At 39.4% G+C, this 18588-nt stretch overlaps 1 protein-coding gene across 2 annotated transcripts in view; it reads left to right on the forward strand.

Moving 5' to 3' along the window:
- adamts18 (ADAM metallopeptidase with thrombospondin type 1 motif, 18) overlaps nucleotides 1-16815 on the forward strand; it is a 54215-nt gene extending 37400 nt beyond the window's left edge. For both annotated transcript variants that reach the window (XM_088413693.1, XM_088413694.1), the window contains 8 exons: nucleotides 3780-3900; nucleotides 6235-6361; nucleotides 10522-10726; nucleotides 13462-13653; nucleotides 14742-14812; nucleotides 14889-15054; nucleotides 15221-15413; nucleotides 16095-16815. In XM_088413693.1, coding sequence (XP_088269819.1) covers nucleotides 3780-3900; nucleotides 6235-6361; nucleotides 10522-10726; nucleotides 13462-13653; nucleotides 14742-14812; nucleotides 14889-15054; nucleotides 15221-15413; nucleotides 16095-16213 — 1194 coding nt within the window. In that variant the 3' untranslated portion in view covers nucleotides 16214-16815. The remainder of the gene's footprint in view (nucleotides 1-3779; nucleotides 3901-6234; nucleotides 6362-10521; nucleotides 10727-13461; nucleotides 13654-14741; nucleotides 14813-14888; nucleotides 15055-15220; nucleotides 15414-16094) is intronic.
- Nucleotides 16816-18588: the final 1773 nt, after the last annotated feature.

Below are 18588 nucleotides of genomic sequence, written 5' to 3' on the forward strand. Positions count from 1 at the left end.
CCTTCGTCCCAGCTTACACAAGAGCGAAAGGCGAGCCCCTCCCCGGTCAGATTCGTATTCGAGAGCCCCCGGAGGCGGAAAATCGCCGACCCGAACGATCACTTCTCGCTTGCAAGTGCGCGCCGGGTCCTGCGACCAAAATTTTGGAGCGTTCATTCCGGCCTGCCTGCGCACGCATGAACAGGAGAAAGGGACAAAATTATCCTTCTCAAACAGCGCTTATGCTAACTGCTGTCATTGATACAAAAAGGGCGGATGGCGGCCATCTTTGCCAGGCATGCTGAAACCTCCCATGTAGTTTACACGGATTCTTTTGTGCTTAGCGTCAGCAGACTTTCCAGCGTAATTACATTTTTACAGTGTTTCTGACTTCAAACTACAGTTGGAGATCCAGGAGGAGTTGGGTTATATTTGGCATCAAACGTTTTGTTTGAATAACAATGAAAACATCTTTTTATTGTTGTAAATTTTTCTAGTTTTTCAGATATGATTGAAATTAAGCAAAGCTCTGCAATAACTTACTTGTGCTTCTTTGGACTAAAAAAACAATGTAAAAAAAAAAATCAAAAAATATGTTGTAGTATAAGAATTAGCAAGTAATAATCCTGCGGTGTTCCTCAGGGGTCTATCCTAAATACTCTCTAAATCATCGTGCAGTATTTTGTCCAATCCTTGGATCTTTACATCAAATGCATTTCAATGAAAGGAGACACCAGGGAGCTGAGTTATATTTTGCATCAAACGTTTTTTTTGAATAACAATGAAAACATCTTTTTATTGTTGTTGTTGGGCTGGTGGATAAAACACGTCATTTTGTAGTTTTTCAGATTTAATATGATTGAAATTAAGCGACGATCTGCAATAACTTACATATGCTTCTTTGGACTGAAAAAAATAATAAAAATAAAAAAAAATCTGTTATTTGCTTGAAAATTAGCAAGTAATAATCCTGCGGTGTTCCTCAGGGGTCTATCCTAAATACTCTCTATATCATCTATATCCTGCAGCGCTTCCTCATGACTGTATCATTTGAATCAGGTGTGTTGGTGAGTGAAACATTGAAAGCATGTAGGATACATGTGTGAGTTTGACACATGTGATCTAATAGTATCAAAAAGGGTTGCATTAAGACTGTGATTATAATCATTGTGCAGTATTTTGTCCAATCCTTGGATCTTTACATCAAATGCATTTCAATGAAAGGAAACACCAGGGAGCTGAAATTTCATCCAGATGGTGACAAAATGTCCAAAAATGATCAAAATACTGCACAAGGAGTTAATTTACACATTTCTTGGCTGATAAAGAAGACATTTTATACAGTTAAAACAAGTGTAAGAGCAAATTAATTAGAACAGTAAAGAAGTCATGAACTCCTTCCATTTTGTGAATTGTTACATTACAGCTAAATGATTTTCCAGTCTCAACACACACATATACACAATATACATATATATATATATATATATATATATATAACTCACACAGCGATTGGTTTATAATTTGTGCAATTTCATGTGAACAGCAAATTGAGCTGTGTCCAAAAATTCTTCCCAAACAGCTGCAGAAACAATATAATGCACAGACATGATTGTGTATTTTGTAGCTTTCCATCTGTGAAACAACTCCCTTTTGTGTCAAAGATACACATCGTACGTCTGCCAAGATAAACACCGCGCAACTTCTCGAACAATTGTTTTGGACAAAGCCAAATATTGCTCTCCAAGCCAAACACCAGCAAAGACAAACAATCTGCCACAACCAACAACATACTAATCTGCATAGTCCGTCAAATTAGCAACGGAAAATGACGATTACGAGCAAAGTAATTTGGATGATTGACGGACCGGCTGTCAAGTGTCGGAAATGGACATATGTAAGATGCAAACAGTGGAAGATCTTTGTCATGTTTGACAAGTACAAACCATTTTCACAGTAGGGACAACAGACCGCGGATTTTCCACATCACCGCGCCACTCGCGAAATGACATTGCAGGCTCGGAATGGCATACCACAAGAATGTCCGTTTGGAAGAATTATTTCGCTCGGAGGCCAATGTTAAGATTTCCGGATGCGGTTGAAAGCAACGTCCGTTATCAATTTGCTTCCTGGTCCACCACGCGGACCTCCGCAGCAGTCTTGTGATTTTGGGGTATATTTTTACACTCAGACTTAGCATAGTGCCCTTGCTAAGAAACCACTTGTCAAATGTGATGCAGCGTAAGTCTCCGGCGCTAACGCTAGCTGTTAGCTAACATGGTGAGAATGGCACATTCAAACTCAGTCGGACATTTCACACTCAAATAGAAAGACGTTTCATCAACGCATGAAACGGTTACGGTAACTATCTAAACAACGTGAGCTTTCGATTATTCTATTGAATCGGACTTTTTTTTATATATTTTTTTCACGACAATAAATAAATCCTAATTCAGTCATCTGTGTTGACAAAACTTAACTCCAAGCGTTATTGGATGAATCAACCCCTAGTGCCAGCCGATTTTTAACGGTTTCACTCATCTTTCAAGGCCGGCAAAATATTGCTTGCTATGTTCATGCCAACATAGTTGATATCATGTGAAAGATTAATCTGCATTCCTTACTAAGAATTACAAGTATGTAACGTATGTATAGTATCGATGGCTTTTTCCCAAACGTGAGCTACACTGCCATCTAACGGTCAAAGGTCATCACTACAGTGCTCAATTGGTTTAATATTAAAAATAAGCACGAGCTACCCTTTCATAAAAAATACTTTCGACGAGAATTCTCTTCATTGGCACACAACGTATGTTAAAAACGAGAATTCTCGTCACTGGGCCTCTATCTTCAATTCTTGTGGTTTGTCAGAGAATCGACATTTAAAAAAAATAAATAAATTAATCCCCTTTCAACAACAGTTAAAGGGACAGTGTGTAAGATTTAGACGTTTTTAATTAAAAAGGAATAATTAAATGATTGTAAGTTCTGTTCTTAATCACCAACAGTATGTTTTAAATATAATCATAGGTCTAGTTATCATTAAATTGTATTACACCGGCACTTCTCCGGAGGCGGCCATTTTTGTTCTAGCAACGGAAGATGGTAAATGCAGCATCTCCTAAATCTTGCACACTATCCCTTTAAAATGCTGCACAGGAATAATATTGAGAGCTATTGTATGCAGTTTTATTTCATTTTCATCGGTCACCTGAGCTTTGTGAGTTTCTGCAGTGTGCTCACGTACTTTTACTTTTTTTTTTTTTAAACATCCGTGAAATAAGTAGTAGAGCAGTTCCTGTTCCGCGAAAATATTTCGCAAACATCATTTCCGCTGTGGTTCCGCTGTGCCGCTCACCCACTAGGAAAATTTTCTTGGCATTAGTCTAACCTCATCAAATTCGGGAAAAAAAAAAACGTGTATATTACCATATTTCATACACAATTTAATATTTTATAAAGCTTTTTGAGAAACACTGAATCATTTGAGCAAATTGCTTGGATTTTGATTCGAGCATGCAAATTGAGAAGACAATATATCAACAAATACTTTGTACCGTACCTTCCTGAAAAAATGTGTCGCTAGCACCACTTTGGGTGCAAACGATGCGCTTTCTCAATTCACAAGTTGAGAAAGATACCTTAAATAGTCCTTAACATGTTTAAAATATCAGCGCTCCCATTGATGGAAAAGCGCCATGTAAAAATGTGACACTTTCTGGGGTCTTCACCAAGAAAATTAACGGCAAATGCGTCAGTCCCCGACTTTCCGTCTTCTCTTCTTTCTTTTGGTCTTCTAGATCCTCCTACAAGGCAAGAACCCCGGTGTGGTTTGGGAGTACACGCTGCCTCGCACCGAGAGGAAACCGGACTACGGCTGGGGTGTGGTGCGCTCCGACTGTTCCGCTCCCTGCGCCGGAGGTGAGTCCTTCCAGTTTGAAATGCGTTTGGGGATTTGCCTTCTTGTGTGTATACGGGCAACGATCCATTTGGCGCTGTATGTATTCCGCGCTTCTATTATGAATCAGATGGGCGCAAACGCCAAAACCGCTTAGGGAGAAAAATAAGAATAAATACGCACCCCCAGGCACGGGTGTCAAAGTCAAGACAGTTTATAATAAATTTGATCTCTTCTAGGTAAACAGAATCGGTTTCATGCTCCGATTACAAGGACAAAAACACGCGCGGTGTTTAGTTGTGATTTTCTTGTTTTGTTCGACCTTGTCCAAAAAAAAAAAAAAAAAACATCCAACGCATATAAAATAGATAAAACACAGCAGCAAAAAATAAGCAAAAATACACATTTGCACATCACAAACTTTTATACGAGAACTTATTCGAGATATACGTGTTTTTATCTTTTTAATCCTGTTTTTCTATTTTATTTTTTTATTTTATTTTTACCAGTGGGTTGTCTCCTGGTGGCTAGCAAAAAAAACAAACAAAAAAAACCTGCAGAAATGCTGCACTGGTCTACAAGCCACAGGGTTCAAATCATGAGAAAAAAGTTGTGGTTTATAGTAAAAAAAAAAATACGGTAATTGACGACAATGTAAAAAAAAAAACTGCAGAAAAGCAGCACTAGTCTACAAGCCACAGGGTTCAAATCATGAGAAAAAAGTTGTGGTTTATAGTAAAAAAAAAAAGACGGTAATTGACGACAGTGTAAAAAAAAAACTGCAGAAAAGCAGCACTAGTCTACAAGCCACAGGGTTCAAATCATGAGAAAAAAGTTGTGGTTCATAGTACAAAAAAAAATACAGTAATTGACGACAATGTAAAAAAAAAACTGCAGAAAAGCAGCACTAGTCTACAAGCCACAGGGTTCAAATCATGAGAAAAAAAGTTGTGGTTTATAGTAAAAAAAAATACGGTAATTGACGACAATGTAAAAAAAAACTGCAGAAAAGCAGCACTAGTCTACAAGCCACAGGGTTCAAATCATGAGAAAAAAGTTGTGGTTTATAGTAAAAAAAAATACCATAATTGACGACAATGTAAAAAAAAACTGCAGAAAAGCAGCACTAGTCTCCAAGCCACAGGGTTCAAATCATGAGAAAAAAGTTGTGGTTTATAGTAAAAAAAAAACGGTAATTGACGACAATGTAAAAAAAAACTGCAGAAAAGCAGCACTAGTCTACAAGCCACAGGGTTCAAATCATGAGAAAAAAGTTGTGGTTTATAGTAAAAAAAATACGGTAATTGACTACAATGTGTTTCTAGTCTAATTTAGCTGAACAATCTCCTAATGTTTGTGTTTTCCCGAAGTATTGGAACATTGTGGTTTCCTACGTTCCAATGTTATCCAACTGTCCATCGCGTGTAAAATTTGATCTTGAAGGAAGATTTTCACTCCAAGCTAATCACATATGACAGCTACAATAACAAAAAGGGCACTCAAAGAACATGAGCAGCCTCTTGTCGAATGCAAATTTGTGAACATATTCCCCACAAAAGAAATTCTTGGACGCTTCACTCAAATACCTTGAGGCATTATTTACCGGTTCACACAAGATAGGTATTACTTATTATTTTCTTCTCATGGAAAACCTAACTAAATAAATTGTCCAAGAGACTCATTATACATGACCTAATTATTGTAATAAAAAGTCCACGACTTTTTTCGTGTTCTAGTTCATTTGCTCTCAATTAGAAAATATGTCGTTTTTGTCATTTTACATGTGTTTTAATTGTAATATATTCTTTTTAACATCCAAGAAATTTATATATCATCTTAACCGTTGTGCAGTATTTCATATATATATCATTTTTGGGTCTTATTATTCCACATTATCCTTGTGGTATTTTAGCCAAAAGATGGCACACTCCTGCTAGTGTGATAATGAAATATGACATGTTGTCACCATTTGGATGAAATTTCACAGCCTTAATGTCTTATTTTGACGCTTTCTCTTTGATGTAAAATGCTTTTGATGTAAACATTAAAAGACTGGACAAAATCCTTGTTTAAAAACACCGTTTTGGTACCATTTGGTGATCATATTTGTACATTTTTGCGTCAATAAACAAGACAAATAATGAACTTGAAAATCAAGTACATTAATCACAAAATAACTACATATTTCTAATACCTGCAAAAAGCTTGATTTATTTGCGATGTCACTATACATCACTGGCATAGATAGACAGTGATATCATTTTTGTAGACAATAGATACAATTTTTCGCACCAATGAGGGTTGCATAGCACTCTGGGAAAATTAGTCCTATATTCTTCATGTTTCCTTGCCTTCAGGTCGCATTTCTACCAAGGCCATTTGCCTGCAGGACCAGAAAGTTCACGTCAACGCCACCATGTGCAATCCGCACACTCGGCCTACGCTAGGCTCGCATCTCTGCAATACGCAGCCCTGCCCTGCATAGTAAGTGTGTACGTGTGTGCGTTTGCGGTTTGCGGCGTATGCATCCATGTTGCCAAATGTTGCGCTGGTTTTATTACAGCCTTGCGCACCCTCGCACATTGCGGCTTAGGAGAGTCTGCACTTTGTCCGCGGTCAAGTTGCCCTCCTCCTCTCTCCGCTCTTTAATCTCTCCTCCGTTCCTTTTTGAGAAACTCACCGAGCGGGTTTGCGACTCGGGTCTCTACTTAAAACGTCAACGGGCGCCTCCGTCGTGCCTCGGTCGCAGGCCGCGTTTCAATCCCATTGACACAAAACGACGGTTCATATTCTCTTCATGCTGACCATTACATAAACGCATTGATTCACAGTTTTTGCTCAGGTGCATGCATAGATTTTCTCTGTACAGTATATAACATGCAAAAATGCTCAAAACATCTTGCTCATTCAATCCCGAAAATAGCTAAAATCTATCTATCTATCTATCTATCTATCTATCTATCTATCTATCTATCTATCTATCTATCTATCTATCTATCTATCTATCTATATCTATCTATCTAGCTAGCTAGCTAGCTAGCTAAACAGCTATCTGTCTTGTGAACATATGCTATCATCTATCTATCTATCTATCTATCTGTCTGTCTGTCTGTCTGTCTGTCTGTCTGTCTGTCTGTATGTCTGTCTGTCTGTCTGTCTGTCTACCTATCTATCTCACTAGCTAGCTAGCTAGCTAGTTAAACAGCTATCTGTCTTGTGAACATATGCTAGCTAGCTAAACATCTATCATCTATCTTTCTATCCTGCTAGCTACCTAACTAGCTAAACAGCTATCTATCTCGTGAACATATGCTAGCTTGCTAAACAGCTATCTATCTAGCTAGCTAGGTAAACAGCTATCTGTCTTCTGAACATATGCTAGCTTGCTAAACAGCTATCTATCTATCTATCTATCTATCTATCTATCTATCTATCTATCTATCTATCTATCTATCTATCTATCTATCTATCTATCTATCTCAAGTGTTTGGCTAAAGGGTTTAAAACTAGCTTGTACTAAATGAACTAATGAATGAATTTAGGTAATTAGGTCATTTAGGTTAAGTAGTACGAAAATAATCAACGACTTTCTTACCTAATCAATTACCTTACGTATTTTAGTACTTAATTCAATTAGTACCAGCGATTATGAAAACAAAATTGGGAAAAAAAAAAACAAACACAAGATATACTGGGGATTTAATGTTTGGACTTGTGAAATGTCAGAATTTGCCTTTGGGATTGAACGAGTTAATAAACCCAACCACGGATGCAACATGCAACTCACACCACGCAGGAAGCAAAAACCGAAAGGCAGAAGCTCCGAATTTCGAATCAGATGCGCTAGCCACTCATTCATCATCCTGCCCGGACGTATTTTATTTTAGCTTTAAAAGCCGCTGACTTTCAACGGACGATCGGCCCACCCGTGTCTCCTGCGTCTAATGGCGCTGGCTTCCAGAAAGCAGGGCGTGCATGCGTGCAGTCTGGGGCGCTGCGGTAGCGTTCAAGTTGAAGCGGCGGCGCCCCTATGAAAGACTTTCCCTCCCCCGGCGAGCGGCTACGTGATTTACACGCGTGTTGCAGCGAAGAGGCAGGACACGGCGTTTTGGGGTCAGGGCGCGCACCAGCACTTCCACTAATGCTGCAATTATGCGCCGCGCGTCCAAGCCGCGAGGCCGAAAAATAGACTCGCGAAGCATGTGTCGGATGCTCGGGGGACCAAGTCCGCCCGCCCGGTGAGCTAACGCTAACGCCGCCAACGCAACACACGGCCTCCGTTCCCAACACTCGAGACGCCATTTCCTGCCGTTAATCTCCGGCATTGCATTTCTCTTATCTTGGTTAAAGGTATTAGAGCCCCCATGACACTGCCCCTTTGTTTGCCCCCCCCCCCCAATCTAGGACATGTGAAGCTTGCCTATACAAATCTGTGTTTTTTTTTTTTTTTGATAAAATCAATTTTATTAGGTCTTTGAATTCTTAAAAAAAATGGTTACGTTAGGTACTAAATTAAGAATTAATTCATGAATTAACTACCAAAATAATGAACAGTTTTAGGTTCTAAAAGTACTAAAGACATAGATTACTTTAGGCACTAAAAGGATCAAAGTAATTGATGACTGAGTATTGAAGGTAATCAATTATTTTAGGTATTTAAGTAATTATTAATTATAATTACTATAATTATAAATTGCAGTAATAATATTGTACCCTTCAGACATATATTTGTCAAAATTCCATTTTTATTGGGCTGGGTGTGAATGAGTTACAAAGATGAATTAATTGTGTCAACATCACTTTGTAAAGTAGAAATTTGAATTTTGTTGTTGTTGCTCATCCATATTTGACCCCGAAAGCTTTTTTCTTCCATGCATAATGCGGATGATTTGCTTCTCACTCTTGCATTTTGGCCGCTGACATGTTTTATGTGCTGAGATTCCCACCGGGGCCACGGCCTGTCTCGCCTGGCCAACTCAATCCAGAACCCCAAGAGCCACGCGCACACACACGCACACGCACGCACGCACACACACACTGGAAATGGAAAAGCGCAGAGAAGACAATTTGACACTTGAAGCTTAAAAACGTGAGTCAAAGGTTTTCAACAGAAAGATGCTTTCAAATCAACTGCAGTGTTAGTTTCCGCCAGAAGAGGGCACTGTTGCTGAAGCTTCAAAAACTGAACACGATTTCGAAGCGATTTGCTCAAATGGTTCAGTGTTTCTCAAAAGGCTTTATTAAAAAAATAAAATGTGTATGGAATATGGTAATATACACGCTTTTTTCCCGAATTCGATGAGGTTAAACTCATGCCAAGAAAACATTGCTCGTGGGGGAGCAGCACGGCGGAACCGGAAATGACGACACTACGCTTATTTAAACCTATTCTGCCATTTTTACGTGACTTTCGTGATTTTTACGTGAGTACCTCACGCTGTTCTGTTTGCGCTCCTCTAGTTAAGAATACGTTTTCTAAATTAAGTTTTTGCATAAAGTACGAACTTTGAAACATGACATTAAGAAATTAAAAATGCCACTGTGTAAAGGGAGAGGAACATATGCTAAAAATGCCTGTATGAATTTTTTAAAAGGTTATTGTTGAAAAAAAAACCCATCATAAAATAAAAAAAGATCATAAAAAAATAGTAAACAACGTTTTTTTTTATATTTTGGTCAATTTAAAGTTATTTTTAAAATGTCATTTTTGAAATTGCACTAATTAATACATTTAAAAATGATGAAAGATACTTCATATTACCATATTTTACAATTTAATGGCTATATTACACAATTGGTTGTTACTTAATAAAATTGAATTTACTTTAAAAAAATGTTTTTATTTATTTAATTCTAACCAAAAAAGATCACCGGTTTTAATAATAAATAATAAAAGCAAACATATATACACAGTTTTCTTCCTTACGCTCTTTTTAGTGACATTTGTCTGACTGCTAAAAACAAATGTATTCATCGTTTTTTTGGTCACACACCTTTATGAAGACATTCCAATACTTGGAAGAGTTTGAAAGTGACTTCGAGCTAAATATTTTATACATGATGATTAAAATAGCAGGTGTCAAGAGAACGATAAGTCTGGTTCTGACCTTTTGTGGATTTCTTTGGATTTGGCATAAAACAATGTGGGATCATTGCCATCAAATTCCAGATTAACTTAAGGGAAGTTCAAAATAGTGGCTTCGTCCGTCTATCTGAAGACGGAGCATTTGCGGCATGCAAATTAGCCTGATGATGTGTTGTTATTTATAATCCCGGACAAAAAGCAACCGCTTTCCCCCCAAAATGTCGCCGGCGGAATTCTAAAGAGGAGAAAAAGCGTCCGGGTGCCCCGAGGTCGTTTTTATTTTCGCAGCGTCCCGAGCCATCTGCCCCACTCGCCATCTCTCTCCCCGCCCGTGGTCAGACCGCTCGTTTGCAGTAATCTCCCACTTGAGCTGCGGCGAGAAGACCGTGGCTAATTTTGGAGCAAAGATGTGCAAGATGCAAAGGATGTGATCTTGAAAATGTGGTAGTTAGAGCGGAGGTGAATTCAAATGCGATCGGGCCGCGACCTGGCATCTTTGATTTTTAGAAATCGCATGAACCGTGAATCCAAATGAACGCCGTTCTCGATTCCCGTTCAGCTGGTGGACAGGAGAATGGGCGGCGTGCAGCCGCACGTGCGGCGGAGGCCAGCAGAGCAGGACGCTGCGCTGCATGAGGAAGGTGACCTACCAGCGGGAAGAGGCGGCGCCGCACTCCCTCTGCCCCGTCGTCTCGCCCGCGCAGCTCCGGCCCTGCAACACGCAGGCCTGCCCGCCCGGCTGGAACGCTGGAGCCTGGTCGCAGGTAGGCTGATACTTGCCCGAGTGTGGTTTTATAATCCTGAATTAGAAGAACAGAACATTGCCATGACTGTAATTTCATCATGTTTTAAGGAAAATGTTTTTTTTAAATGATGTCATTGTATTTAGGGGACTTTTATCTATCAAAAGTATTTGTGGTATCAGTGCTTGGTATCGTTGACTACTTAGGCGTCGAGTACTCGTGGAGGCATGGTACCTGTATGTGTTTGTGTGTACATATCATATATATATATATATATATATATATATATATATATATATATATATATACATATATACATATATATATATATATATATATATATACATATATATATATATATATATATATATATATATATATATATATATATATACATATATATAAATATAATATATATAAATATAATAAAAAATAAATATAAATAAAAAATATATATTAATATATATATATATATATATATATATATATATATATATATATATATATATATATATATATATATATATATATATATATATATATATATATATATATATACAATGTTGATACTTATTTCTGATATCAAATGAATCGATTGGATTCAATGAATGGGAAAAAGGTGTGTTTTACTTTAGTTTTTTTTAATATTTACCAAGTTTTTATTGGTAAGGAATGTGCCTTTTCTACACGTAAACAGCATGTTGACCATGATATCAATTTTGGAACGTTTTAAATTGGGAAAAGTGGTAAATGAACCTTTGTAAATGTTCATCCATCGCTAACTCTTGAATAGGTTTAGGGGAAAAGGAGCTAACATTCTTTTAGCCGAATTAGACAAACTTGTTATAGATTTAAGGTTATCCTCTTAATTAGTGCAACTGTTCAACTATTTTATATTTTGCCCTGTTAAATTTAGTAGGTTTCGCTCTCTAGGTAAATGGAATGTCACACCCCCAAAAAAATACATTTGTAAACATTTAAATGGCGCCTTTGTGATCTTAAATTCAAACATGGTGACATGATTTGAAGATGTTTTTATAATTAGGGGCTTTATACAAGCGAAGAAGAAAGAACATTTGCACACAAGCCAAACAACGGCTCGTTTATCCTCAACGCTCTGCTGCCCTCTGCTGGTTGTTTTGCTGTATGACAAATCGCAAAAAACAAAACAAAACAAAAAAAACAACTGATTTGCTGGTTATGATCCTCATAGCTTCTCCTGCAGACAAACTGTTAAAAAATTTTAAGATGTGAGCAGGCCATGCCAGATCATAATTCTGTTTTAAAAGGGTAAAAAATAAACAGAATAAGAATATTGTCACTCAGCTATCATTCAGCTGTCAATCTTTGTGACAGCTGTGTGACAGTTTGGTGAGTTCAGGTGTCGGTCACAGGCATTCTCCAAAACACCCATGGAAGCTTTCAGTGTCAAAAATGTGTGTGTGTGTGCATATAAATGGTGTGTGTGTGTGCAATCACATAAAGAGCCATGGCATCCCTGATGAGCAGTTACTCTTTTTTTTTTTTTTTTTTCCATCTGCAGTTTACTGCGATGTTGTGTTGCCGCATCCTCTGATGTTTGGAGGTCACAATCATTTGTGAGCGATTGCGCTGTGGTGTAATGTTTGGGATCCATAACGGAGCCTCCGCCAAGCGCTGACCTTCTCGTTGCCCGTCATTCATGCGTTGAATTACAAATACCGTTACGGCTAACGACTGTATGGAAAACCCATTGGGGACGTAAAACTACGTACTTTTTGTTGTCATAAAAATATAAAATAAAAATCAAAATGAGTAGGGCCTGACTGATTAATCAACCAATTCTTTAAACATAAAAAAAACAAAATGGCTGATATTTGCCGATTATTTTAATTGTTTACCTTTATGTAAACTTACCATTTACAACAGTCTTTTCATTTCACATATGAAAAGCATTGAAAGAAGACACTAGGGAGCTGAAATTTCACCCAGATGGTGACAACGTAAAATTACAACATGGCGTTACCACTTAGTTAGCACACTATTTAGTAGCGTACCATCCCTTGGCGAAAATACTGCGAAAAGATGTGGAAGAAAATGACCAAAAAAATGATCAAAATATTGCACGCTCTCAAAAAAAAATGGGCGGGGATATCCATTATCAATATCGAATAAGTGCAAGATTAAAGTAGTATTTTTTTCCTCAATAAAATATCTTGCCATAGTTTTTAGAAAAAATGAAAAATTAACGATAGGATCTTTGTTTTTTTTGTTAGTAAAAATGTCCAAAAAAGTTTGATTAAAATTTCATGATTTCTTTTCAAAGAAAATGTTGCAAACTTCTTAATTATTATATGTTTTATTCATTACTAACTACTAACTGTAAGTAATGCACAAGTTATGAAAATAAAACTTACAATAAAACTGATACAAAATCTGACTAATTTTTGTTTTAACATTTAGCATATGATTTATTTCAATAAATCAACCCTTTAAAATACATTTGGGGGATTTATTATTTAATTCACGTCTATAAAAATCATATTTGTTCAGAATTAGTGAAAAAAATGTATTTTTAAGAGAAAAAAAATACTCTGTCAACCCCTTCGCTCTTTTATGTGGGTCGCGTTTAAGTGGAGCGTGTATTTTAAATCTGACCTCGGAGGATCCCAAAGCAAAAAAAAAAAAAAAAAGAGGTCGGCACGTACGTTTCAGAACCCTCCCGAGGACGCCACCTGTGTCTCACGGCGTCTCCTCGCTATGTCCCGCTCCCACAGTGCTCCAAGAGTTGCGGGCGCGGGCTGAGGAAGCGAAGCGTGTTCTGCCAGAGCGCCGAGCCCGGGGTGGCGGCCGTGGTGCCCGACAGCATGTGCAGACAGAACCAGGCGCCCAAAGCCCAGGAGAGTTGCGTCCTGCGCCGTTGCCCCAGGAATGACAGGCTGCAGTGGACCCATACTTCCTGGGGAGAAGTAAGAACCGGCATTTCAAATTTGGAGACCGAGAAGAAACTTCTTCATGCTCCGACGTGAATCCACAATCAGAATAGCTTCGTTGTCATTCTAACCCCAAGGGGCGATAAAATTCAGCCTAGCATATATTAGCCGTTAGCTAGCCGCGCTCCGTATAGAATGGTGTATTGGACGGGAATGTCTCTTCACAATTTGATGCTGATCACAGTTGCCGTTCCTACTGATCACTTTTTAACAAACCACTGAATTATGCTAACGTAGTCTGTTATAGCTGTGTCTAGCATAAATTAGCCACTAGCTAGCAGCGCTGCTGCTTCGCATAGAATGACTCTTCATACTTTGATGCTAACAGCCTCACAGTTGCCGTTCCTACTGATCACTTTTTAACAAACCACTGAATTATGCTAACGTAGTCTGTTATAGCTGTGTCCAGCATAAATTAGCCACTAGCTAGCAGCGCTGCTGCTTCGCATAGAATGGCGTAGGTTGACTCTTCATACTTTGATGCCGACAGCCTCACAGTTGCCGTTCCTACTGATCACTTTTTAAAAAACCACTGAATTATGCTAACGTAGTCTGTTATAGCTGTGTCTAGCATAAATTAGTCACTAGCTAGCAGCGCTGTTGCTTCGCATAGAATGGCGTAGGTTGACTCTTCATACTTTGATGCCGACAGCCTCACAGTTGCCGTTCCTACTGATCACTTTTTAACAAAACATGAAATTACGCTTACATTGACTGTTATCGGTGTCTAGCATAAATTAGCCGCTAGCTAGGAGCGCTGGAGTGCTCCATAAAGAATGGCGTAGATGTACTGTAAATGACTCTACACTTTTATTCTGGCAGTCTCTAGTTGCTGTTCTTACTGATCACTTTTTAATAAACCACACCAACATTGTCTACCAAAAATTAGCCCCTAGCTGACGACAAGTAACAAGATGTAAATGACTGCACATGTTTATTCTGACAACCTCACAGCTGCCGTTCCTACTGATCACTTTTTAACCAACCACTTTAGTACGCTGATATTCATGCGTCTATCAATGGCTGTAATGTTCATATGGTTGATTGTGATTGTATTTTTTTAGTGCTCCAGATCATGTGGTCCTGGCCTGCAGAAGCGAGAACTCCGCTGTGGGGAAAAAGACTTCCAAGGAGGGTAAGAAAACTTTGCGAAGATATGACCTTCGTCTCCAAAAGTCCAAGTCGGTCATGTTCCCTCCCGCCCTCTACAGGTTTGTGGAGTTTCCGGCGAGAAGGTGCAGAAATCTCGCCAAACCCTTGGCGACTCTCCAACAAGTTTGCGACCGAGGTCCCTGTCCTGAGCTGGACCGGGTCCTGACTGGTAGGACCGTCCCCGGTGCTGTGGTGTCAAGCTGGTACTCTTCTCCATGGCAACAGGTACCCTTCATTCCCAGTCAAAAGTTTGGAAACAGTTGTGAAATTTTCTTTGTTTTTCTGATAGTTTGTTGCACGCGTGCCATCGCCGCCCGTTTCCAGCAGTGAAGACGTCTGCCCGCATCTCTTTGTTTTCTTCACAATTTTCTCTTTTTTCTTCTCCCTTGAGTGCTCCGTGTCCTGCGGCGGGGGCGTCCAGACCCGAGCGGTCCAGTGTCTGCTTCAGGGTCGCCCGGCGGCCGGCTGCCTGGCCCACCAGCGGCCGATCGCTTCGCGGGCCTGTAACACTCAGTTCTGCCCCCGCGCCCCCCCGCCGCCGCAACAACACAACCGGGTCACGGCCGTCGTCAACACAATGAGAGGTAAATTTGCCGTTGTGCCGAAGTCACGCCTTCTCACACTTTTTAACGCAATTATCACGGTCCATCAGTCCGTTGGTGTATTTTTGCCCCACCTTCCGCCACCACTAGAGGGAGACATTTAATTATTGTTTTTTTTTTTTTCTGGTCCGTCATTCGTCGGGCGCTGGTCAACTTCTGTCTGCACTTACACTTGCTCTTTTTTTCTGTTTGAGTACTTACACTTAAGTTAACACCATGTCTGTGGTTCTGCAATTACACTTCAATTGAAACACAACAGTAATATAAGTGTAACACGAAAACAAAGCAAGAGCATCATGTTTATCTGAGGGAATACAGGGGACGAGAGTGCAATCAACACTCATGTCCACTTGATTGTCATGATAACGCTGTACATGACACTCAATAGGTGGATGACAGTTCTAATTTACAACTACCTGCCCTACAACTATAAGAGACGGTTTTATGAACGTTTGTCTAAATTTCATCTGTCACATACACCACAAGTAAAACAAAGTATTGCTGAGGTTGAATTGACTAAAAAAACATCTTTAATGATGGAATTAAAAAAAGTTATATCTTGGATTTCCTGACCAAGAGCCAGTCAGAGAAAGAATACAAATTTGTTCCGCGTTCCCAGTAAAAAAGCAAAATTATGAGAGTAAATTATGACTTTGTGTGCAGGTGAGACACCCTGCGTTGATCGCTTCAGCTGGTGCCACCTGGTGCCGCAACACGGCGTCTGCGGCCACAAGTTCTACGGGGACCAGTGCTGCCGGTCCTGCACGGGCAGGAGGCTCTAGAGCTCCCTCTGGTGGCCAAGGAAAAGGGAGCCAGAAGACACAGAACTGCACTTGACAGAATGTGTTTGTTCCTGGACTACTTGACAAAAGATGAACGAGCAACGTTTGCGTCTGTGGGACATTTGAGCGCTCCTCCTCTGTTGTATGGTGATCCCATGCCTTTCTTTAACTTATTGCTCATGATGTTCCATGATGTTGTGCAGTGGATCTGTGACCTATAACTCGCCCAATATGGACGTTCTCCGTGGGATGACATATTGTTTTTTTTTTTGATGAAGCATCATTAGCATTTGGTGCACTTGTCCTGCTCCTTTTTGTCTTCTTCCACCACCAGGACCTTTCACGCGTGTTGACACGCGGGAAAATGTGTGCTATGACAATAATGCAGTTTGAATGAGAAGCAAAATCTGCCGGTTTTCATTGACTGCCATAAAAAAAATATATATATATCGAAATTTGTTATGGGCTGAGCTTTGGATGTCATATTCCTTTTGAAGGTGAAAATAGAACATATGCATGTCTAGTCATAGGGTGGAATGAAAACACCTAACTATACATGGTTGTTTTTGAAGAATTAAAAAATGCATACATATATAAAACAACTTGCTATACATGGTGTTTGTTTTATTTTAAGAATGTGTGTTTTTTTCCCCCATGGAAACAAAACAAACAAAAAAACCAACAAAAAAATAAGCCTTGCGATACATGTTTGGGTTGGTTTGTTTTTCCTTGAAAAAGAAAAAGCCTTACCATACAAGGAGGTACATTAAAAAAAAAAAAGGTCCCCAAAAAAGCCTAACTAAACCTTGTTTATTTTTTGATAAGAAAAGCTTTAATACACGTTTAAAAAAAAAAAAACGTTTTTTTTTCTTTTTTTGAAAGCCTGGTTCCCCTCGCTGTTAAAAATGAAGATAAATTTTACTATAATCGAACTATACAAGATACCGGTATTTATTTATTATTTTTCACCAGAAAAATAAACCTTACTTACGAAAAACTACAATACACTTACAATACCACCCCCGAAAAAGCCTTACCATACATTTTCTTTTTTTTTTTTCACGTAAAAAGTCTTACTAAACATGGTCGAACATCTAACCTCATTCGGTTCTTGCCAAAAATCCACAGGTGGTTTAAAAACCGAAATTAGCAGCAGAGAAATAACATCGAGCCGCATTAGCATTCCCTATGTGCTAAATGCTAACAGGTCACGATCCAAATAGCCCCGTCTTTATAATGCGAAATAGCGAGCGCCGTGTCGGCACCTCCTCTGTCCGATCCCAAATGGAAGCTGTCCTTCTTAATCCCCTCCACTCGGCCTGATCCAAGCAATCTTGAATTTCTACATTTTGACCATCTTGTTATTTGCCAACCGCCAGCCTGTCAAGACCCGCCCCCATCCCGGCCTGGCTTGTGCGTGCGCTGAAACCCGATTAGGGCCCCTCAAGCACCGTCGGTGGACCTGATCGCACCTTAAGAGAATCCCGTTGAAAAATCCATTTCGGGATTTCGCCATCATATTTCAGCAGCTGGATTAACTAATAACCAGGACTGTAGTCCAGTCTACCTTAATTAAGTCACAAAGGTCCAAGTCCATCAAGTCCATCATGAGTACTAATCATTCACTGTCAACGATGGCTATAGACCTCCAAGACTGAGATCTGGGACTTGAGATTTGAACTTGGAACCGAAAAACCCGCTTGGAGTGATGAGTCAAAGACTTTAGCCCTGACTTGGACATGTGGTTAGGGGCTTACGACTAGGACTTGGTGCCTTGACTTGGTCTTATGGTCAGGGGATTGAGACTTAGAACCTATTCTTGAATTTGACTTGGACTTACAGTCCGGGACTTGGAACCTAAAGACTTGGACTTGACTTTGAATAGGGTGTCAAAGACTTGAGACTTCACTTGGACTTGTGATGGATTTGAGAACCTGCATTTGGGCTCTGTAAACTTGGACTTGACTATGGTCAGGGAATTGAGAGTGGGAACCTAGACTTGGACTGGACTTGGAATAGTGAGTCAAAGACTTGCCTTGGTGGTCAAGTAATTGACACATGGAATTGAACCTAAAGACTTGGTTTTGACATGGACTTGTGATCAGAAAATTGAGAAACCTGACTTGGGACCTACAGGCTTGGATTTGTGGTCGGGAAATAGAGACTTTCAACCTAAATACTTTGAGTTGGGAGACCAAGACTTTAGACCTGAGGTTAGGGTTAGGGTTAAGGTTAGGGTTAACCCTAATCCTAACCCTAACCTCAGGTTAGGGAACCTGAAGACTTCTGCTTGACTTGGGCTTGTGATGAGGAAATTGAGAAAAAGGATTTGGGACCTAAAGACTTAGACTTGTGCTCCGGGATTTGAGACTTGG

The sequence above is a fragment of the Hippichthys cyanospilos genome, chromosome 4, assembly GCF_059441005.1.
Source record: "Hippichthys cyanospilos isolate Australia breed blue-spotted pipefish chromosome 4, RoL_Hcya_1.0, whole genome shotgun sequence".
Classification (NCBI taxonomy): domain Eukaryota; kingdom Metazoa; phylum Chordata; class Actinopteri; order Syngnathiformes; family Syngnathidae; genus Hippichthys; species Hippichthys cyanospilos.